Genomic DNA, 23914 nt, shown 5'->3' on the forward strand with positions numbered 1-23914 from the left:
TGAAACATTTTCATTATTTTCTTTGTTGATGAAAACAACAATGCGCTGAACATTTAATATTGCCATTTTATGGACTTATGAGGTAATTATGCCACAATGGCAATATGCACAATCAGTTTTCTTTTCTTGATGAGCGACTATATCAACGACTGCAGCTATCCGTTAATTTAATAGTCGATTGATCTATCAACTAGTTAGTTTGAATAATCAAGTAATCTGATTAGGAGCTTTTAATGTGTTGCAGAATCAGTTTTAGATGTAAAACAAAGGATGCACTTTCAAAAGAGTAGTAAATGTGAATACAAAATAAAATTCCTAAGTGTTTCTTTAAACTGCAGAATTGCACTTTTATCTAAAAAAATAGATTTAAAAAACAAATGAAGATCCATGTACAGCAAGAGAACAACTGGCTATCTTAAATGCTATAAAATGTTTTTTATTAATTTTAATTTTTTTAATTTTTAAGTATATCTTAAATGCATCTTACCGGATATAAAATGACTACTACATAGTCTGTGGTGATTTTTTGGTGCCCAGTTTTCACGTCGAATTGCAGCCGTCCATTTTGCTCTCCTCTTTGGATCCCTCGGAATACGGTAAAACTTCAAGTCTCTCCTTCCATCTTCTCTGTTAGTGCAACCAACAGCCACACACGCCTTCACCATTTTGATTATTAATGTTAAGGAGCAGAAAAAGACGCCGTAAATAGGAGGAATATACGTAGCCGTAACAGGTTAACACTATGTTTTGACGGACAATTGGGCGGTATCATTCAGGAGAGCGGAGTTGTGACGTCACGTGGGTAGGGTCTATAGGACATCCGGAATGTGGGGAGATACAATGATGAAATTTTGACCAAGCTAGGCACACTGTTAGCTAAGGGTATAACAACATACATGTAACGGTACATGTATTTGTATTGAACCGTTTCGGTACGTGGTGCTCGGTTCGGAACGGAGGCGTACTGAACGAGTTTCTGACGTAATGTAACCCTTACTTTTCGAGGCTGTGAGTCGATCGGGTTACAGTTTCATTGTGTAGATTATATCTACTCCGTCTTCTCTACTATAATGAGGACTAATACGGTAGGACAGTATAACCCAGAAACGTCAACGGTGCGACAACGTGGCAGCCGCGAGAACGCAGTGAAACGCGGGCATTAAAGTCAATCAGCCAATGCACACCAGTCGCAGTGCGGCCGCGTGTTAGACGCGTCCCAGAAGCGGCTCAACACGACGCACGCGAAAAGAACGGCAGAGTTTATTATTTGACGCGAGACGCGACTCTCCTGCGTCAATACTACTACCGGTAGCGAGGATCGGGCAGACTGGAAGTCACTCGTGTAAAAATACGGTGGATCCGGTCAATTTTCAAACTAATATGCAATCGTAACCCACTTTGAGTCCATCAAATCTCTTGAGTGGTAGATCGGGGCACAGTTGACTTGTCTTTGTTGATTTACTGCTGTCTTCTCTGCCATAATAATAACCAAAACGGCCCCGTGTTCAATACAAAACCCTCCTACAACAACAAAACAAGTAGGAACTAATATTCACATAGGAACTAAAGTTATACAACAAAAAATATACAATTTAAATGAATACTAAATCACATTTGTAAAATATAAACGCATAATAAATAATAGCCCATTTAGATAAGAATAATACACAGATCCTGCTTACACAATTAAATTTATGAATTTCTGTGTGGCGCTTTAACTTGAAAAAATCCACCGATAAAGCTTTTGAAAACCGATCATAAGAAAAAAAGAATGATTCATTGAGGCATTTCATTTGTAAAATACATGTTAAAATCTTTGTCATTGGCATTGCTTTTTCTCATTAGCACAGGACTTCTTTTTTTTCTTCTTTCTTTCAGAAAGAAAGCTGACCAATACGCGGGGTCTGAAAGGCAAATTGTTGTTGGATTATCTTTAAATACCCGCTACTTTTTGAGCAGAATTCTAGCTTTGTATAGGCTAATGTTCCTATTGCTGAAAGCACAAAGGTGTGTAATAAACAACTAGCACATTTATATTTTGCATTTTGTTTTCCTACTGTACCGAAAATGAACCGAACCGTGACCTCAAAACCGAGGTACGTACCGAACCGAGATTTTTGTGTACCGTTACACAACGGTTAGTTTACCTCAAAACTACATTGCAGTTGCGAACTATTTTTTTTTACTTAACGAGACTCATACAAACACTTCAACAACCGCTTGTTCTACAGTACATTCACACACATACACATAGATATAATTCCCATTTTGATTCAGTTCAATAAGTCTTCTGAATTGTTTTTTCACTTAATCTTTGCTTATTCTATTGATGATTTTACCTTGCCGAGTGCTGTAAATGAAATCAACGCAATACCCGTTTGCTCTAATCAACTTATTGTATATTACACAATGCAGTTTCAGTTTAAGAAGCCTTCAGGGAGAGGACTATTAGCTGGCTAATTGCTGTGTGAGCCTTCAACAAGGAAAGTGCTTGTAAATGATTCACTCGGTGCTGTTTGCACGGGGCCTGTGCGGTGCTGCTGTGGGTGAAAACAGACTTTTGTCGAGAGTAACTGGAGACACTCTTCCTGCTGACCCTGTTTTCAGTCCAACTGCTTTGACTCCCAGTCTCAGCCACAGACTCATTATAGCCAGCTGGAGTAGTACGGAGACGGACTGACGTCTCTGCCTCCCGTAGGCCAAACTAGACCCTCAGTAGTGGATCTTACGTAAGTGCAGGAAGAAAAATGCTTCCCCTTTTTTACTGGAAATGCAAGTCATCCTTCCAAAAACAAAGCGGCCTTCCTGCACTTTGTTGCAGATTAGCACATGTTTTGCTCCTGAGTTTATTTACCCATCAACAGGGAAAGAAATCTTTGTAAGGAGGCCAAATCTGCAAAAGTCCAAATTAAGCCCTGTGAAAATAACAAAAGGGAGCACTTTGGACAATTTGGGCCTGATCCCGGACGCTCCCAGTCATTTTCCCTGACCTCGCCTTGAACTCCCAGACGCTCGGAGTGGCGTCTTCTCCGCAGCCTGCTTCACATTTCACTCTTTATAAATCTAGTCGTCGTCATGTGTCAAGAAGATTCAAAGCGCTTCGTACAAAGTCGCCAAAAATTCCTCAAATATATCAGCCCATGTTGTCAAATCAGGATTCCTCCCATGTCTGCATTCAAGACTGAAATATTGTTTATACCTTTACTTATGAGTAGGGGTGAGAACCTGTCGGTACCTCACTGCACGATAAAGATAAGTGATAGAATGTAACAAATATAACAATTAACGATTCAATATTTTACAAGTGATAAACAGAAAAACAAGCTCTTTTCATCCTTCTGCTGCGAATTGAATTGAGTTTATTACTAGTAGACGTCCAATTCATTTGAACTGGGAGGGCGGCAACGAATGAACATTCGTTCATTTGCTGCCATCCCTCCCAGTTTAAACGAAATGGACGTCTATGGCGGCCAATGGTAACCAATGAGTTCAATATGGGGGTATTTCAGATAATTTGCTGTTGACTTTCAGTCAATTCCTGAATAAATGCATTTTTAATATTTCATATTCCATTTAGCACAAGACTGTTATTTGTCATGACCATACAATTTATTTAGCAATCGGTGAAAAATACTTTGATACAAAGAATATCCTATAAAAATATTGGAGTAGAGCGAAAAAACAATGACATTTTACAGTATGCTCTAGTCATCAGCCTCATGTTTGTTGTCGTTCTGAATCTTCCTCTTCCTCCAAATACGACTCAAACATCTATGGCTGTATGCCACAGGCTTCCTCTGGATCAAAAATATCACTTGAAACAAAATCGCTGAAAAACGCTTCCTCCACTGGGCTGAATTCCAAATCTGCTGAAATTGCTACTCTGCCGACGTCATCACCCAGATGGAGGGGCCAGAGCGTTGTAATGACAGGAGGAGCTAAACGGCAGATTTAAAGACTCATTTCTCGTCCTCTGCTCTTTGCCAAATTGTTGTATATAGTTAAATCGTCTCAAAATATGATTTTAATTCCAATTAAAATGGCATTTAAGATTTTTTTTTTTATCGTGTCACAGGCACTTTAAAAGAAACTATTCTAGTGGAACATTTTTTTTTTCTCTCCTAAAAACTGACTAGTGTTGTTAATAACAGCGTTAGAATATAACGGCGTTATTAACAGTGTTATTTTCTTCATTAGTGAGTAATCTAATTAATTACTTTTCTCATCTTGGCAACGCCGTTACCGTTACTGAGGCGAGAAAGGCGTGCGTTACTATGTTGGTTGACTGACGCGAGAAAAGTCTGAGAGAGACGCACTCACGGAGACGAGAGAGCAGAGCAGGAGTAGGGAGGAGGCAAGGAAGTTGTGACGCCGTTGCAAACGCGATGCTACTATGCTAGGTGGCTCTAATAATACCTGACTGTAACCGATAGCCTACAAACTACGCCCAGATGATGCTACGGTAGATATCATATACAGTGCCTTGCAAAAGTATTCGGCCCCCTTGAACCTTGCAACCTTTCGCCACATTTCAGGCTTCAAACATAAAGATATACAATTTTAATTTTTTGTCAAGAATCAACAACAAGTGGGACACAATCGTGAAGTGGAACAAAATTTATTGGATAATTTAAACTTTTTTAACAAATAAAAAACTGAAAAGTAGGGCGTGCAATATTATTCGGCCCCCTTGCGTTAATACTTTGTAACGCCACCTTTTGCTCCAATTACAGCTGCAAGTCGCTTGGGGTATGTTTCTATCAGTTTTGCACATCGAGAGACTGACATTCTTGCTCATTCATCCTTGCAAAACAGCTCGAGCTCAGTGAGGTTGGATGGAGAGTGTTTGTGAACAGCAGTCCTCAGCTCTTTCCACAGATTCTCGATTGGATTCAGGTCTGGACTTTGACTTGGCCATTCTAACACCTGGATACGTTTATTTTTGAACCATTCCATTGTAGATTTGGCTTTATGTTTTGGATCATTGTCCTGTTGGAAGATAAATCTCCGTCCCAGTCTCAGGTCTTGTGCAGATACCAACAGGTTTTCTTCCAGAATGTTCCTGTATTTGGCTGCATCCATCTTGCCGTCAATTTTAACCATCTTCCCTGTCCCTGCTGAAGAAAAGTAGGCCCAAACCATGATGCTGCCACCACCATGTTTGACAGTGGGGATGGTGTGTTCAGGGTGATGAGCTGCATTGCTTTTACGCCAAACATATCGTTTTGCATTGTGGCCAAAAAGTTCAATTTTGGTTTCATCTGACCAGAGCACCTTCTTCCACATGTTTGGTGTGTCTCCCAGGTGGCTTGTGGCAAACTTTAAACGAGACTTTTTATGGATATCTTTGAGAAATGGCTTTCTTCTTGCCACTCTTCCATAAAGGCCAGATTTGTGCAGTGTACGACTGATTGTTGTCCTATGGACAGACTCTCCCACCTCAGCTGTAGATCTCTGCAGTTCATCCAGAGTGATCATGGGCCTCTTGGCTGCATCTCTGATCAGTTTTCTCCTTGTTTGAGAAGGAAGTTTGGAAGGACGGCCGGGTCTTGGTAGATTTGCAGTGGTCTGATGCTCCTTCCATTTCAATATGATGGCTTGCACAGTGCTCCTTGAGATGTTTAAAGCTTGGGAAATCTTTTTGTATCCAAATCCGGCTTTAAACTTCTCCACAACAGTATCTCGGACCTGCCTGGTGTGTTCCTTGGTTTTCATAATGCTCTCTGCACTTTAAACAGAACCCTGAGACTATCACAGAGCAGGTGCATTTATACGGAGACTTGATTACACACAGGTGGATTCTATTTATCATCATCGGTCATTTAGGACAACATTGGATCATTCAGAGATCCTCACTGAACCTCTGGAGTGAGTTTGCTGCACTGAAAGTAAAGGGGCCGAATAATATTGCACGCCCCACTTTTCAGTTTTTTATTTGTTAAAAAAGTTTAAATTATCCAATAAATGTTGTTCCACTTCACGATTGTGTCCCACTTGTTGTTGATTCTTGACAAAAAAATTAAATTTCATATCTTTATGTTTGAAGCCTGAAATGTGGCGAAAGGTTGCAAGATTCAAGGGGGCCGAATACTTTTGCAAGGCACAGAACTAGATGCAAATAACAGACACGGCGTCGTTAGCAACATTTATAAAGAACTAGATGCATTAGTAAACAGCCGCCATTTTAAAGCAGTAGACTTCTCAGGAAGGTTCTGTTGTAGAGGACCCTCCTAGCAAACCTAAGTAACTTTTATCTACATTGCTCCTAAATCGACAAAACCTAACTCAAAATCTATCTTTAAATGATGAAACACTTTTAAAACTTACACATGTCGAAAGTAGACAGAAGGTGACTAATGCAATAACGGGAGCAATTTTAACAACTTCATCGGTTGATTCACAACATTAAATGATTTCCACACATACAGTAGTAAAGGTTACTATTAAGGCTGTCAAAATTATTGTGTTAATGGGCGGTAATTAATTTTTAAAATTAATCACGTTAAAATATTTGACACAATTAACGCACATGCCCCGTTCAAACAGATTAAAATGACAGTTTAGGGTCATAAGCACTTGTTACTTGTGTTTTTTGGTGTTTTGTCGCCATTTGCTGGCGCTTGGGTGCGACTGATTTTATGGGTTCAGCACCGTGAGAATTGTGTAATTATTGACATCAACAATGGCGAGCTACTCGTTTATTTTTTGATTGAAAATTTTACAAATTTTATTAAAACGAAAACATTAAGAGGGGTTTTAATATTAAATTGCTATAACTTATACAAACATTTATCTTTTAAGAATTACAAGTCTTTCTATCCATGGATCGCTTTAACAGAATGTTAATGTTAATGCCATCTTGTTGATTTATTGTTATAATGAACAAATACAGTACTTATGTACAGTATGTTGAATGTATATATCCGTTTTGTGTCTTATCTTTCCATTCCAACAATAATTTACAGAAAAATATGGCATATTTTATAGATGGTTTGAATTGCGATTAATTATGATTAATTTTTAAGCTGTGATTAACTCGATTAAAAATTTTTAATCGTTTGACAGCCCTAGTTACTATCTACAGTAGTTATCGCAATATCCGCAATACCCCTGTGTCTAGTTAAGTTTAGGTTAAAGAATTGGGCTAGGGCCAATTGTCCGAAAAACCCTTTAAACTTCACATTGTGTGACTTGTTTTTTTGTTTTGTTTTTTTGAGAAAAAAAAACATAGTTTTGCCAAGTAACTAATCACTCTTACATTCAGGTAACTGAGTTACTCACGTAATTACTTTTTGGGAGAAGTAATTTGTAACTGCAATTGATTACTTTTTTAAAGTAAGATTAACAACACTGACTGTGACACCGTTTATAAACGATATATTGATTCTAAGCAGGAGCATATCGATAACCTTTTGGGATACAAAGTATCATGATATATCACCATTTGGCTATTTTGTCACACCCCTAATTATGAGCCTCCCAGTTTATGAGCCAGTTCATAGCTTTTTTGTTTTAACTGTTGCAGTTGATCTGTGGTTATGAAATGTTTTTGGAACTGAGTATTACACAAATTCTTGCATTGATTTAATGGATAATCGGATTCAAGAAATAATGATGTAATGAAATTTACCGATGAAAATCGGATATTTCTTTTGAATTGTTTGACATACAGTAACTTTGTAGTTCGAGTCGTCCTGGGACCAGTGGGTCAGCTTTTCAATTTCTGGCTATGACTGCCCACTGTCCAAGTGTCCTTGGGCAAGACACTGAACCCTAATTTGCCCCCAGGGGCGGGACATTGTATGTCAGCAGCTCCATTGCTGTATTAATGTGTGCGTAAATGGGTGAATGTGAGCTAATTTAAAGCGCTTTAAGAATGATAAAAACACGGGTAACACTTTACAATAAGGGTCCCTTAATTAACATTATTTAATGCATTTTTAGACAATAACTCATGTTTAAGTAACATGACAATAATTCATTTAATCCCTTATCTAACATTTATTAATATATTAACATGAATTAATGCATTAGTCAATGCATTTTTAGACAGTAACTCATGTTTAAGTAACATGACAATAATTCATTTAATCCCTTATCTAACATTTATTAATATATTAACATGAATTAATGCATTAGTCAATGCATTTTTAGACAGTAACTCATGTTTAATTAACATGACAATAATTCATTTAATCCCTTATCTAACATTTATTAATATATTAATTAACATGAGTTAATGCATTAGTTAATGCATTAGTTAATTCATAACCTTTACAATAAGGGTCCAAAAAGCATTCAGTAATGGTTGATAAAGGGTAAGAGAGGGGAACGTAAGCATTTGCAATTTCTTAGTTAAGGGATACGTGTGCTACACTTTACAATAAGGGTCCAAAAAACATTCAGTAATGGTTAATTAAGGTTAAGTAATACTTATGAGGTACGTTCACGGGAAATAATACCCCCCCCCTTAACCTTTATTAACCACTACTGAATGCTTTTTGGACCCTTATTGTAAAGTGTAGCACATGTGTTCCTTAACTAAGAAATTATAAATGCTAACTTAAGAAACCCTAACCCTTTCTAGGCCTGTATATATTTTTAATTTTACCAAACCATTAGTTACTGTCTGGTTAGGCATTAACTAATGCATTAACTCATGTTAATTAACATATTAATAAATGTTAGATAAGCAATTATATTAATTATTGTAATATTACTTAAACATTATTTTCTAAAAATGCATTAACTAATGTCAATTAAGAGACCCTTATTGTAAAGTGTTACCAAAACGTATAGAAATGCACTATACAATGTAAGTACTCTACATTTACTATTTTAAAAGTAAACCCATGGAACGGGGATAAAAAAAAAGTGATGATAGAAATTGAAAAGTAATGTACGTAAGATAGGTTACCAAGGGGATATTGGACTGATATGTTGAATACCATTGTTTTAAGCCATGTGGAAAACAGCAGGCCTGCATGTGACAATGTGACAGACGGCGAGGCTGAAAAGTAACCCGCAGAGGCGTCAAACAATTCCGTTTTGTGTGGCTCCACCAGAACAAGGACTTCATTGGTTACGGCCCGATGGTGCAAGGCCGATCTGCAGAGCCCTGTGGAATTGACCGTGTTATTCCAATTATAGACGTCTAATTATGTGGCCCATTTCATCCATCCGCTGTGAATTTCAGTGAGTTTGTCCAATCCATTTCACCTGGGTTGGATATCTATTGCTGTCAATAGCAGCCAATGAGTTAGCAGCAGTTCATGCTTGTGTGTTGTACGTGTTCTTTTTTAATGCCTCAAAATGTACTTGTTGTAATTCGAAACATGTGCTAGTCTGTCAGCACTAGGAGTGGGAACCTCTTGGTACCTCACGATACGATACGATTTGCGATACAAAGCTCACGATAACGATGATATGGCGATACAACGATTATCGATACATTGGTCAGGAAATCATTCTAGGATATTCTAAAAATTGCTAAAAAGCTTCTGCTGTGAATTGGAATGAGTTTATCACGAGTAGACGTCCAATCCAATTGAACTGGGAGGGTGACAGCGAATGAAAATTCGTTCATTCGCTGCCATCCCTCCCACTTCAAATGGATTGAACGTCTATGGCAGTCAGTAGCCAGGCAATGAGGTAATTTTGGGCCATTTAAGGTCATTTACCTGTTGATTTTCAGTTACTTCCCGTTGATTTTGGGGTATTTTATGAACAGCAAGTGACCTATAAATGCCCTGAAAATCTCACAGAATGACTGTGAATGCTCTGGTTTCGAATGAAGGAACGTTCCTAGTCTAAATGGATTGGGTGTCGAGCACCGTCAAGGCAGCCTTGGAGTTAACTGAGACACTATTATGGTGGAAGATTTTGGTAGCAACTTGTTGGTTCATTTTTATTATTTTTTTTAGACATTGACACCTTTTTAAAATGATATCTTGATTCTTGCAGGAGCATATCGATAACCTTTTGGGATACAAAGTATCACGATATACCACCATTTCGATATTTTGTCACACCCCTAGTCAGTACCATTGTCATAAGTGCAAAAAATACAAAGTATTTGCTCGAGTGACATGGCTATTAAAGACAATTGTGATTTTTGATTGCAGTCCATCCGCAGTAGCCAGGCAATGAGGTAATTTTGGGCCATTTAAGGTCATTTACCTGTTGATTTTCAGTTACTTCCCGTTGATTTTGGGGTATTTTATGAACAGCAAGTGACCTATAAATGCCCTGAAAATCTGACAGAATGACTGTGAATGCTCTGGTTTCGAATGAAGGAACGTTCCTAGTCTAAATGGATTGGGTGTCGAGCACCGTCAAGGCAGCCTTAAGAGTTAACTGAGACACTATTATGGTGGAAGATTTTGGTAGCAACTTGTTGGTTCATTTTTATTATTTTTTTTAGACATTGACACCTTTTTAAAATGATATCTTGATTCTTGCAGGAGCATATCGATAACCTTTTGGGATACAAAGTATCACGATATACCACCATTTCGATATTTTGTCACACCCCTAGTCAGTACCATTGTCATAAGTGCAACAAATACAAAGTATTTGCTCGAGTGACATGGCTATTAAAGACAATTGTGATTTTTTATTGCAGTCCATCCGCAGCCTGACCTGCCCCAGGGTCCAGCGATGTGGATCTGCATGGTTTACAACGAGACGGAAACCAGCGTGGACTTCCGCCTGTGCCAGGACTTTGGCCTCATCCTGTCCGTGCTGTCCCTGGTCTACCTGCTGGTGTGCTTTCCATTGGGTCTCTGCTACAATGTGCTGCTTGTGGTCGTCAACCTCTCCAACAAGGTATCCATGACTATGCCCGACGTCTACTTCGTCAACATGGCCATCGCGGGCCTGGTGCTCAACGCGGTGGCACCCATCGAGCTGCTGAGCTCCACTTTTACCCGCTGGCACGCATGGGAATACACAAACGAGGTCTACATCACACTGCTTATCCTCTTCAACATTTCCTCGCTGGTCATCATGTACTCCACCACGCTGCTCAGTCTGGACTACTACATCGAGCGCGCCCTTCCGCGCACCTACATGTCCAGCGTATACAATACCAAGCACGTATGTGGCTTCATCTGGGGCGGCGCCGTGCTCACGAGCTTCTCCTCGTTGCTCTTCTACGTTTGCAACCATATCTCCACCAAGATGGTGGAGTGTTCCAAGATGCAGAACAAGGAGGCGGCTGACGCCATCATGATGTTCATCGGTTACGTGGTGCCTGCCGTGGCAGTACTGTATGCCTTCGCTCTTATCCTGCGCATCCGGAAGGAGTCCACGCCGCTGGACCAGGACTCGGCCCGCTTGGACCCGTCCATCCACCGCCTGCTGCTAGCCTCCGTGTGCGTGCAGTTTGTGCTTTGGAGTCCCTACTACGTGACGCTCCTTGTCCACACGGTGGCTGGGGCGCCAGCGTACGTAGGCGGCTCGCGCTATCTGCCCACCTACTACTTCCTGCGTTGCGTGTCCAAACTGATGGCGTTCTCCAGCAGCTTTGCCATGCCGCTTATGTACCGCCAAATGAACAAGAACTTCTCCAACAAGCTACGGCGGCTCCTGGCCAGGCTACGCTGCCGGGACCAGTCCTGCCCCCATGAACGCTCCACAGTGCAGCAAGTGGTCACGTGAAACTTCCCCACCACACTTTTCCCTCAGCACTTATCTCATAACCCTCCAGAGCCAGTATCTCACCGCCGCGCCCTCGCCATTCTGGACTGCGTTAAAGCGCGACATAGAAAACTGTGGAATTTCCTGTCACCTTCCGGAGCACGATCCAACGGATCCAAGAAACCACTAAGTGCTGCCATTTTGATGTGTGTGCGTGTTGTGTGTGTTTGTGACCAAGGGAAGTTCTCCACTAAGTCACTTTGGCTGCAGCTCTTAGCTCCTCATCATTGCAGTGGTCTGACATCCAGGCAATGTGATGAACGTTCGAATGTCTACGTACATTCGCTAAGCTCTTCTATATGACCAATCTCCCCCGAGTTAATCGGTTGGGGAACGACATATGGGACTATGAAATGAAGTAATTGTGCGGGGAGAACATTAGCTAGCTATGTTCACAAAGCACTATGTTTAACAAAGACAAGCTGCTCGGCCTATAAATTAACTCCAACGTGACTTGAAGGTCTACTGTTGGATTCAACTTTTACTCTGCTGCCAGAATTCCATTGTGATGGAGCCAGAACACTGCCATTAAACTTTAGCATCAAAAATAAATGTTGGCATTCTAGGAAAGAGCCGTAAGCCGCTCCACTCTTTTTGTGAAACCTTGAAATGCGTTCACGCCAAAATTGGATTTGATTGAAAAACCGAAAAAGAAACTGAAAATGTGACTTCATACTGTAGCTTGAACAGGCTTCAGTTTAGCTGTGAGCGCTACACACAATGGATGGATAATGTGCCTTTGAGCGTTGTGATCTTTTTCTACCATGCCAACGATTGTTTCAATGCCAAAAACTTAACGGCACTGTTTTGCATTCATGCATATTTAGCCTATTTTTGGTTTTGTATTAGAAGGTTACTTTTAGAATTTCACTTTCCCAAATGACTTCACGTCTGAATACTGAATCTGACACCCTCATTGTTAAAGGTTCAGACATAACCGCTTTACCTCATTATGCAGAAGGTGATCAATTTGGCTCCAGCGCAAGCTTCTCAGCATTCATTTTGGTAGCATTTGCTACCCAGGCTTCTAATTGAGAAAGGCTTACTATTAGTCATTTTTGTTTGCTTATATTTAGTTAAGCACTTTTTTAAAAATGAAAACAGAAATGCAGTGGAACCTCCAAAGTCGAACATAATTTGACGTATAATTTACTAAAGTGTTAAGAAAAATTGCAAGTTGCACCTGACTGTTGTACTTGTAAAAAATTACTACAGTGTATAATTATTGTGTACTTACTAGTTATACAATAGCCCCGCCTCCAAATCATTTTGGACCACACCCCACTCTATATAATGATACCCCCTTTTTCTAAGCAGTGTAGAAATGTTTTTTTGAAGTTAACTTGATACAGAAATAGCCTATTTGAATTTTTTTTAATAAACAAAGATATCAACTAACAATCCTGCCAAAAGATGTTCAATATAAAATCTCCAGCTACTGATTTACAAAATTACAGCTATTGATTTTTGTGGACGACAATGGACAGGCAGTGATTATTCATTCCCTCCCAGTTCGAATGGATTGGACATCTATTGCCATCAATGGAAGCTGATTTGTTAAACCTAAAGCTTGCATTTTATTTTATTTTTGTTTGTTTGTTGCACTTTTCTTTCTTCACCCGCCTGTGTTGGTTTTACAAAACAGCAAAAGCCAAAGAAAAAGGCAAACGGTGCTTTTTAGGTTTGTTCGACTTCAGGAGGTTCCACTGTACATCGTGAAAAATTGACACTTTTTGAGAGAAATCTTATGTGCTCTTATTATAGCCCTTTATAAAACATATCCTATCAGTTAATCATTAGCTGCTCAAAGTCCACAGTAGCTGTCCATACAATACAGTCTCCTGTATATGTTGACTACGATTCACTTTGGTTAAAAATGACACTTGCCCACTAAGCAAAACGAGTCCCTGATGACTCCATTTATTTCCCTTACAAACTGCTGTTTGCCCCACTGAATTTAATTTCAAATGGACGACAATCATTTTGCCCATTTTCCTCATCTTATCGCCGCAGCACCACCTCTTGGACAAAGAAATAATTTTATTTGGAATTCTGGCTTCATACAGTATGTGATCAAGCTTACAGTTTTGCTTTGCAGCTTCCAGGTTCAGTTATATTCACATTTACCCGGTAATGTTTTTACTCTCAACGGCAAAACCTCATAAGGTCCAAACGTGTCCTCTCAAGCTTTTCCCCTGTATATAAGTGAACATGATGCGAAATGAATATGTATATATTGTAAACGAGAGATATACTGTACTGTAAGGTGCTTATTCAACACGTACAGATTTTTTTTTTGTCAGAGATTTATCTAGATTCTCTAAGTAATCTACTGTCATCTGAGTCAAAGACTGAATAAACATTAAACTAACAAGGATTGCCCTTTGCTTGCGTATCTGTCACTTTATTATCATTTCATGCATTAATTTGGATTTCAAAAAATTTTCAACCTTTACAAGGAACTCATTTAACTTAGTGGCTGCCATTGGTGGCGTTAGATGTCCAATCCCTTTAGACTGGGAGGGACCAATGAACGAACTCCCAGTCAAAATGGATTGGACGTCTCGCGCCGTCAGTGCCACTGAAACATGAGCATTCACAGCCAGGCTTCCCAGTTTAAATGAATTTAAAGTAGGCCTGAACGATATTGGAAAAAACTATTGTTGCGATTTTTTGGGGGTTTGCGATATATTGCGTTATTATATTGCGATATTAAAAAAAAACTATATATTTTTTGGAAGAAATTTTCACTTGATGACTTGAATAGCTGTTTGGAAAGACTTTGGATGACTCACCATCACCACAGTGTACAGTGATCCCATTCTTTTTCGTGGTTAATGGGGACCAGAACCCGCCGCGATAAGTGAAAAATCGCGAAGTAGCGCACCCCTCCAATTTTTTTTTTTTTTTGGTGTGTTTTTTTGTGCTCAATGTATTTACAGTGGTACCTCGACATACGATCGCTTCGACACAAGATCTTTTCGACATCCGACGTAAAATTTGACGCGCCATTTGTTTCTACATCCGACGACATGCTCTAAATACGACGACACGACAGCAACGTAAACGAACTCACGGCGGATTTTCTTGTGTGAGAAATCAACACAGGTTTCCAAAAAGTTTGTACAGTTGGTGAAACAAGGAAAAAAGTGATGCTTACCTTTGAAATGAAGATGCAAATTATAGAAAAATATGAGCGTGGGGTGCGCATCCGTGAGCTGGCTCAACAATACAGCTCCACGGTCCTCTTCCGACCACCGTTCGCCAGTCTTTATAAGTTAAGGTGACAATTATTATTGTGGTAACATCGCCAAAGAAATCTCCAGCTTCGTCACGTTTTTATAATTTATTTAAGAACTTATTCAACACAAAACGCCCATTGCCCTCTGCAGTTGACTGTGCTCTCAAGAAAACGAAAGTATTATCTCTACCGCACTGACCTATCTCACTGTGACGTCAGCCCCGCGGTGCATTCAGGTACAGCAAAAAGTGTCCGCCACATTAGAATCCAATTTGTTACATTATTAACGGAATCATTTTTATTTTATTATTATTATTATTATTAATATTATTATTATCATTATTATATTATTCTGATTTTTATTAATAACTTATTTATTTTGCTATGTTTAATTGCCATTTATAATAATTGTACCAGCAGTATTTATTATGGATTTAGTGAAGGTTTTTGGGTGTGGAACGAATTAATGGAATTTTAATGTATTCCTATGGGAAAATCCTGCTCGACATACGACCATTTCGACTTAGAAACAAGGTCTTGGAACGAATTAACTTCGTATGTAGAGGTACCACTGTATTCAGATTTAGCATTGGAAAGAGATACATATAAGACGTGTTTTGTCTCACTTTTTCCCCCAAAGTGATTTAAAAAATGTATATAAAATGGTTTTTAAGCACTTCATATGTCAAAATTATGATCAGTTTTAAACATAACTGTCCAACCAAATCATTTTTGAACAAGAATAAAGTACTGGAGTGGATAACTGCTTGGCTGTATTAAATGCTTCTGTTTATCTACCTTAGCTACCTTAGCACGTTCATTCCAGCGCTGCTTCCTTGCAGAAACTGTTTAACAAGTTAAACGATGATTGACAGATGCCCGTGTGAAGTCTGCTTCTTTGGCCAGATCAAAGCCATCGTTAACTTTAATAAGCTAGTGACTGAGAGGAACAAAGGGCTGGGAGAGGGAGGGTGTGAGGCTGTGCGCAGAGTAGAAAGCAAGGCGTATATGGATTAAAAAACTATCGCACGTGCTTGCGATGGGACTATCGCGCACATCGCCATGGCGATGTTTTAACGATATATCCTTCAGGCTTAATGGCGTACCGCACGCAGGCTATTTTTAGACCGTGACGTCGCATCGTAAAGCGGAAGTAAAACCGAAGTGGGACATTATAGGCCCGCCCACGCATAGACCCAACGTAAAAAGTGCTACTTTTTTCCGGTAATCTTTCAAAAACGAACATGCCATCATGCTTTGCTTTTTTGGAACTTGTAGAAACGACTCTAGACATTACGACACATGAAGGATGTTTTCTTCATACGTTTCCGGAAACCAAAAACTCGGGAGGAAAAAATGTGAAGACCGAATCAACTTGCACGGACTTTAACACCAGCGAATCCATTCACGTTTCATATGCAGTAAACATTATGTTGGGTTGACATGGTCTTTCAGAGGACAAAGAGGTAAGCCATTTTTATATTTTTAACTTATTTTTTTAGCGTAACATTGTGCCGTACTGCTTCTGTCTGACAATGAATGACCTGAAAAGAATTACAAAGGTATCTGACTGCCACTGTTACCGTTTCTGTTATATATATAACAACTTCAGTAAGGGGGAAGTGTAAATAAATTATAGGATTAAGATGTGTTATCAATGAAAAAATTAAAACTGTTCATTGGCTGTCACTGAGTAGCATTTGCGATCGCTACACAATGCTAACTAAATTACCCCCAAGAAAGGTAAGAGACGTAGGACAACCAGAGGATATATAAGAAAGACGGGGCTGATGGTAAAGGATAGCTTGTTGAAACAGGAGAATGTCATTGTCAGTCGCGTCGATAAAAAAGCTAAAGCTATGCTTAGGTTGGCTCGTTTTTTTCGTCTTTTTCAGCCTTCGACACTAAAGCCATCTCTTTAACTGAACATTTTTATGTTCTTCCACATCTTTGCCAGTCAATTTGGCACCAGGCACATCATTTTCGGAGAGAATTGGTAGGTTTAGCTTTGTAAACATCTCCTTCGTACACGATTTCCATTCATTTCCTATTGGGGACAAACAGTGGCTTGTCCCTACTCAGCAACAGTAGCTAATGTCATGAATATTAATGAGCGGAAGTGACGTGTTGCTTACGGTACGCCATTTAGAGTGTTACTTGTGTATTTCAGTTTTTTTTTCATTTATATTTTTATTTATAATAAAATAATAATAATAATAAGGATTATTAATTTAAAAATAATAATTACTAATATATATATATGTATATATGTATGTATACTAGGGCTGTCAAACGATAAAAAATTTTAATCGAGTTAATTACGGCTTAAAAATTAATTAATTGTAATTAATCGCAATTAATCGCAATTCAAACCATCTATAAAATATGCCATATTTTTCTATAAATTATATATATATATATATATATATATATATATATATATATATATATATTCTGTAAAATGTTGGAATGGAAAGATAAGACACAAGATGGATATATACATTCCACATACGGTACATAAGGACTGTAGTGGGCATTTCACTCTACTGTCATTTAAATCTGTCTATGCTGTCCTCACTCCGAAGCGTCTACTTTTTCCAAAGCTAGACAGCTAGTGAACGACGCCTTAATAATCAGACTTCCTTTTTCATCTGATTTATAAATAAAATGGCCTCAAACCATTGTCCTCCTTAGACCGTCGTAAAACTACAAAAAAAAAAGTACACAAGCATTGCATTAGCAACAACGTTAGCTTAGCACGCTATACAGGTTCACTAAACATAAAAAAAGCGTCTGATACAAAAAAATATAACATTTCGCTTACTAACATAATATGTACATTCTTTACAACAACCATACTTACGGACAAATCTTGTCCAAGGATCATATAAGCACAACATTACAACGTAGGCGTCAGCCCGAGACGTCGTGCAGCCATATTGAACTGGCAAGAAAACAATAAACCATGTCGCAAAGCGACCACAAGAGTTCGCTGTTAGACAGCACAAAAAGCCTTGCTGTAAAACTGGATGTATCAAATACTTGTTCTCCCCTCTGTATGCTGCAACAAGACAATGATCCAAAACAAAGAAGTAACTCAACTTCAGAATGGTTTCAGAAGAACAAAATACACGTTCTGGAATGGCCAAGTCAAAGTCCAGACTTTAACCCCATTGAGATGCTGTGGCATGACCTAAAGACAGCGATTCATGCCAGACATCCCAGGAATCTGACTGAACTACAGCAGTTTTGTAGAGAACAATGGGCCAAGACTGATCTGCAGCTACAGGAAGTTTCAGGTTGGGGCATTTCCTCTGCAAAAATGAAATGGTATAAAAGCCTTCTTCTCAAATTGCACCTCAAACCAGAAAAAGCTCTTAACAAGCATCAACTGGGGGATAAGCTTATGCTGACATTGCACACTCCATTAGTTGTTTTTCCCCTTAATAAGGAGCTTCCTAGACTGAAAGTTAGCAAATAGGTCAGTCAGTCTCACACACACAAATACTTAAAAGGCTGTGGGACCACCTAGTTGGAACATTTACCCCCTGGCTTTGTGTGTGTGTGTTTTATTTTATGTTTTTTTGTTTTTCGGGCCGTCAAATGGGGTGTGTTTGGTTGTGTTAGATTATTTTACTTGCTGTAGTGAGTTTACAATTGACTCCTTGAACAGTTTCGTATTCATCATTACTGTATGGGTTTTCATCACGAAACTATGTTTTTGTTGAAGTCATAAACACAATTGTTGTCACCACCTGACTATGTTGTACACGTCAAAGGCTTTGTTTTTCAGATAACCAAATGGGCATTTTTCCCTTAAATTTACCATTTTGAGTATTCACAGAAACTCCATAAGTGTTTTTTTTTTTTTTTTTTTTTTTTTTTTAAACATCGAAGATGATTTAGTCATAGGCGGAGTTTGACTTTTGTGGCAGCCGGGCAGGAGGGGCAAAACATGTTGATGACCCCAAAACGCAGTGTCAACAATAAAATTCACTTACATGTTATATGCTCGGATAGTAGCTTAGCCCATGCTTGTACATAAAGGCATCACAGGTGTGTGTGTGTGCGTGTGAGTGCGCATGTTTTTCTGTCTTACCTGGAGGAGAAGTCCATCCTTTTTGACTGAATATTCTAGTTAGGAATGTTTATAATAATACGTTGAAATTTAGTGCCCCCCCCCCCCCCCCCCCTTCCCGTAATTTTTTAGGGGAATTATAAATCAGGCTGCTTAGGACAGCTATGCTTTTGGCCAAGATCGATGTCTATTGAATATGGTTTAGCTGGTGGTGGCTCTGTTGTACAATTAACGTCTTTAGTGGGGCAAACTGAAACTCCTCTCACCATTTTGGTGGTCCTCTCCGACAGTTCACGGTCCACATCTTCAACCTTTGGTTCTCGCTCAGTAGTTGTTGTCGTTTATGAAAGATCAAGTTTGAAAAAAATTACGTATGTCCATCTTGCATCGTCTGTCCTCAAGTGGTTTTTAGCTAAGCAAAGCAAATGACCATCTCTAAGGTGCTAGTCGCATGATCTGTTCGAAAAATAATTTTAACACATTCTAATTTATTTATTTTTTTGTTCATTTTTGTTGTTTGATTTATTTCTTTACAACTTATATAGACACAATTTTTACCGGCAAAGTCTTAACTTTGAATTCATATATAAAAAAGTCAATTACATGCAATGACATTTTCGGACACTTTAATCTGTGCATATGGATTTAGTCCGACTTTAGACGAGTTCTAGTCTTACAAAAAACGAAGACGTTTTCGCATGTACATAATGTGTTTTTAGGTTTCAACAAACCGAATTCACCTGAAAAATGAATTCATTATTCGTGAACTGATATTACCTGTTCTTTTTTTTCCAGTCCAAATCTGAAAAACCATCAAATATTAAAGTTGGCTACAATGGATTTTAATGCCAGAAATCCTGTGACATCACTCCTAAAAAAATTAAATAAAAGTAAACCTCATCCTTCTTCATCTTTTTGTTGATTTTTGCCGTTGCTAAGAACACAAAAAATGCTACTCAAAGTTTGGCTTTTTGTGTGCGTGTGTGTGGTTTGCGGCTCTTGAAGATGTTGAGATGTCGCTCGCGTCCAGACGCTTAAGTGGAGGCAGATGAGTCTGTTTGGACCCTCCCTCATATAGACCTCCCACTCTTTACTCACACCGACCTGACCCTAGTAAAGTGCTTTTGACAGCAAAAATTCATTGACTTACATATTCGACAATATTGCTGTCCTAACCATGACCTGTCATTTCCAGTTTTACTTGTTCTGGATACTGGAGATATACCAACCATACATCAGGAAGATAGTCATGATGCTTGAAAAACAGCATGAATAAACTAGTATTTTGTAAGGTTAAATAAATAGTAAAAGGACCCTAGAAGCAAACACCTGTCATGTTCAAATCATACTGAAACATTTTAAATGTTTGATAACAAGTGTTTGTGAAATAAGATACTCACTTGCTCTAAACCAAACTCTCGGCAAGAGCGTCTTCTACTGGATGAAATTTGGAAGTGCACCTTACTGTAGTCCTCGTCCACCTGCGTTCTCGATGGCACCCTGAGGCCAAAATTAAACAGTCACCCGTCAGAACAGGTCCCTAAACACAGTCAAGAGACTAAATTAGATATCGGCTCATCCCATATTCACATCTGCCTGAAGGCTAATTTGATTACAAAAACCCTTTAGTGTCATGACGCACTGTACCCCGTCATTGATTAAGAGCATGTACTGGACCGAAAACTGACATACAGTAATTAGAAACAGGCTATCTTTTGTTTATTCAGTATACCTAAATGTACGTACATTTATAAAACAAACCAGTTATCATCTAGCTCGGTGCCTTGTTCTTTAAATTTAGCCTCATGACGGTAATTGGCCTGAATGTTGCCAGTAAAATTATATTCTATTTTCATTAGCCTGATACAGTCTGCCCAGGTGCAAAGGTTCTGGTCTACCTCATTGAGGACGAAAAGGTCTGTTGTTTGTTTCAGTAAAAATCACAGAATTTGGTTGTCAACGAAACTAGCTTGCAGTGCATGCTTTCATAAGTCATCGTCTTCAACGGACAAAATGCATGTTTTGTAAACATAAATGATGTAGAGCGCTGCCCTCAACATGACTGGAAAGTGCGGATTTTAACCTCTCTCCCAGTTTTTATTTGTCACCGATTGACCACGGAAAACCGGAGAGATGATACTTTTAATTTCCATATAGTAATTATGAAGGAACTCTTCACTATTTAAACTAGGAACTCTTTTCTCCACCAGAGGGCACTCATGCTCTTTGGACGAATAATGCTTCATTTTTGTAATTTTTTTCTCTCATTGGAATTCAATTATTTTTTTTTTGTTGGTATTCCTTTGGCTTAATCTGGTTATGTAATGGGTTATTGTACAATACCATTATAACAACAGTCCATATAGATAATTTTGTGCCAAGAAAAAAAAGACATTGTTTAAAAAAAAAAAATCCAGAAAAAAATATAAGCAGTTACTCACAATGTTACTCATTACTTGTACTTGAGTAGTTTTTTTTTGTACGACTACTTTTACTTTTACTCAGTTCAAAACGAACCAAATTCACGTGTGGAGTCCCTCAAGGGACAATTCTTAGACCACTCTTATTTAACATCCATATGCTTCCCAAAGATCAGATTATGGAACAGTATGACATTTGCTATCACACCTATGCAGATTACACACAACTCTACATTTCTATGTCCCCACATGATTTTAGTCCCTTAGTCTCCCTGAGTAAATGTATTCATCAAATCAATGAATGGATGTGCCATAATTTTCTCCAGTTAAATGTGGAGAAGACAGAAGTGATCGTTTTTGGGCCAAAAAAAGGAAAGGTCAAAGATAAGAAGGCACCTTAGCACAATGTCACTTACAGCTACAAATCAAGTCAGAAACCTTGGTGTAATTCTTGATTCAGACCTAAAATTTGATAGCCATCTAAAGTCCGTCACTAAATCTACTTATTACCACCTAAAAAATATAGCCAGAATCAAGGGGCTTCTGATTCAACAAGACATGGAAAAACTTATGCATGCATTCATTTTCAGCGGATTGGACTATTGCAACGGTATATTTACAAGTCTCGATAAAAAATCAGTCAGGAAGCTGCAGCTAGTACAGAATGCTGCAGCCAGAGTCCTCACAAATACGAGGAAACTGGACCACATTAAACCGGTTTTGAAATCGTTACACTGGCTTCCAGTGAGTCAAAGGATAGACTATAAAATACTACTGCTAGTCTACAAAACACTTAATGACCTCAGACCAAAATACATGCTTGATTTGTTAGATTCCTATGAAACATCTAGACCCCTAAGGTCGTCTGGAACCAGTCTCCTGAATGTTTCAAGAACAAGAACCAAGCAGGGTGAGGCAGCATTAAGTTATTATGCTCCTCACCTCTGGAACAAGTTACCTGAAGGTCTGAAGTATGCTCAAACTGTTAGCTCCTTTAAATCAGGGCTAAAAATGCTTTTGTTTAGCACTGCATATCGATAACTGTCTATATATTTCAAACTATTTGCTTTCTACTCTTATCTCCATTGCTGATTTCAATTATTAGCAGTAGTAGTAGTATTTGTTTTATTTTTTGTTTATTTATTTTTTTATTCTATTCGTGTTTAAATGCGATTTTTATGTATAATTTTATTTCCTATTTCGATTGTCTTTGTTTTTACATTCTGTTGATTTTAATGTGATTTTTATGATCTTCATGTGATGTAAAGCACTTTGAATTGCCTTGTGTTGAATTGTGCTATATAAATAGATTTGCCTTGCCTTTACTTGAGTAATATTATTTTGAAGTAACGCTATTCTTAATTGAGTAAAATCTTTACCCACGTCTGGGTATAGACAATTTTGTCATCCATAAGCTAAATGGACACATTTTCATTAGCCCTTTGTGTTAGGTTGTTCAGTGGGGTTTTTCACCCTGGTGCTTAGCTTACACTAGCATAGTTGTTTTTTGTTTGTTTTCCAGTTCAGGGTCATCATCAACAAGTTTTCGTAAACTGTTTAGTATACAACTAAAACAACCGGTTTGTATTCAGAAAAGTCCAATTTAATTTATAGCAGACTAATGCATGCGTTTCCACAGACTTCAAAGGTATTTTAGTCTTCGACAAACTTAATTTGCGGTATGTTTTTTTTTTTGTAAACAAAGTTTAACCTTCAACAGACAGGACAATTTATTGCCTTCAACCACATTAGCATATGTTTTTAGAATCATAAAACAAACTTTTACAACTGTTGTGTATGTGCGTGTTTTTGTAAAAATCAAAGACTGTTTTGAATCTTGTGTTTAACTCTTTCAGTACCATTAATGCAAGGGCGTAGAATTGCAATGAGCTGGCAGGGACATAACACTACCATTTTTTTGTCAGGATGCTCAGATTGTCCCCACCAATTTTTAAGCAACTTTATTTGCATTATATAGTGAGATCAGAGGTATAGGTCGTTTAGATTGTCTTCCCATATGTTGTAAGGCTAGAATAGACCTTACCATTACCAAGTGAATTATTTTCATTACATTCAGACTTACATTTATCCGTTTTAACTTTCTGAATGCTCCATTTCCCCCCCCCCTCAAACGCATGTTTGATTGGCTGATGACTTGATTGCATGCCATACCCACCTCTCCCCCATCCCCAATGGCAATACAGGCACACTCACACAGCCCCAACAGATTCATGTCAACTTGATGCCGCCTCCTACGCCCCCTTTCGAAGAGGAGGGATATTATTTTTTTCGGCCGGCAGCAACCACTTTAAGTATTGTAAAAAGCCGTCAATGTTGTGAAGGTGGGGAAACACCACTAATTTTGCTACTGAAAGTCCGACCGGCATCAGAGTTAGCATAACAATAAACTGTGTGAACTTGCTAACCTGCAGAACTACAACAGTCAGTCCAGCCCTCCACAAGGAACAACGAAGT

The 23914-nt window shown here is 38.6% G+C and overlaps 1 protein-coding gene across 1 annotated transcript in view; it reads left to right on the forward strand.

Annotated features, from left to right (window-relative positions):
- Window positions 1-15709, forward strand: part of gpr146 (G protein-coupled receptor 146) — a 36405-nt gene extending 20696 nt beyond the window's left edge. The window contains exon 2 of the mRNA XM_057817086.1: window positions 10625-15709. Within this exon, the coding sequence (XP_057673069.1) occupies window positions 10660-11661 (1002 nt within the window). The 5' untranslated portion in view covers window positions 10625-10659 and the 3' untranslated portion in view covers window positions 11662-15709. The remainder of the gene's footprint in view (window positions 1-10624) is intronic.
- Window positions 15710-23914: the final 8205 nt, after the last annotated feature.

This window comes from Corythoichthys intestinalis, chromosome 16, assembly GCF_030265065.1.
Source record: "Corythoichthys intestinalis isolate RoL2023-P3 chromosome 16, ASM3026506v1, whole genome shotgun sequence".
Taxonomy (NCBI): Eukaryota; Metazoa; Chordata; class Actinopteri; order Syngnathiformes; family Syngnathidae; genus Corythoichthys; species Corythoichthys intestinalis.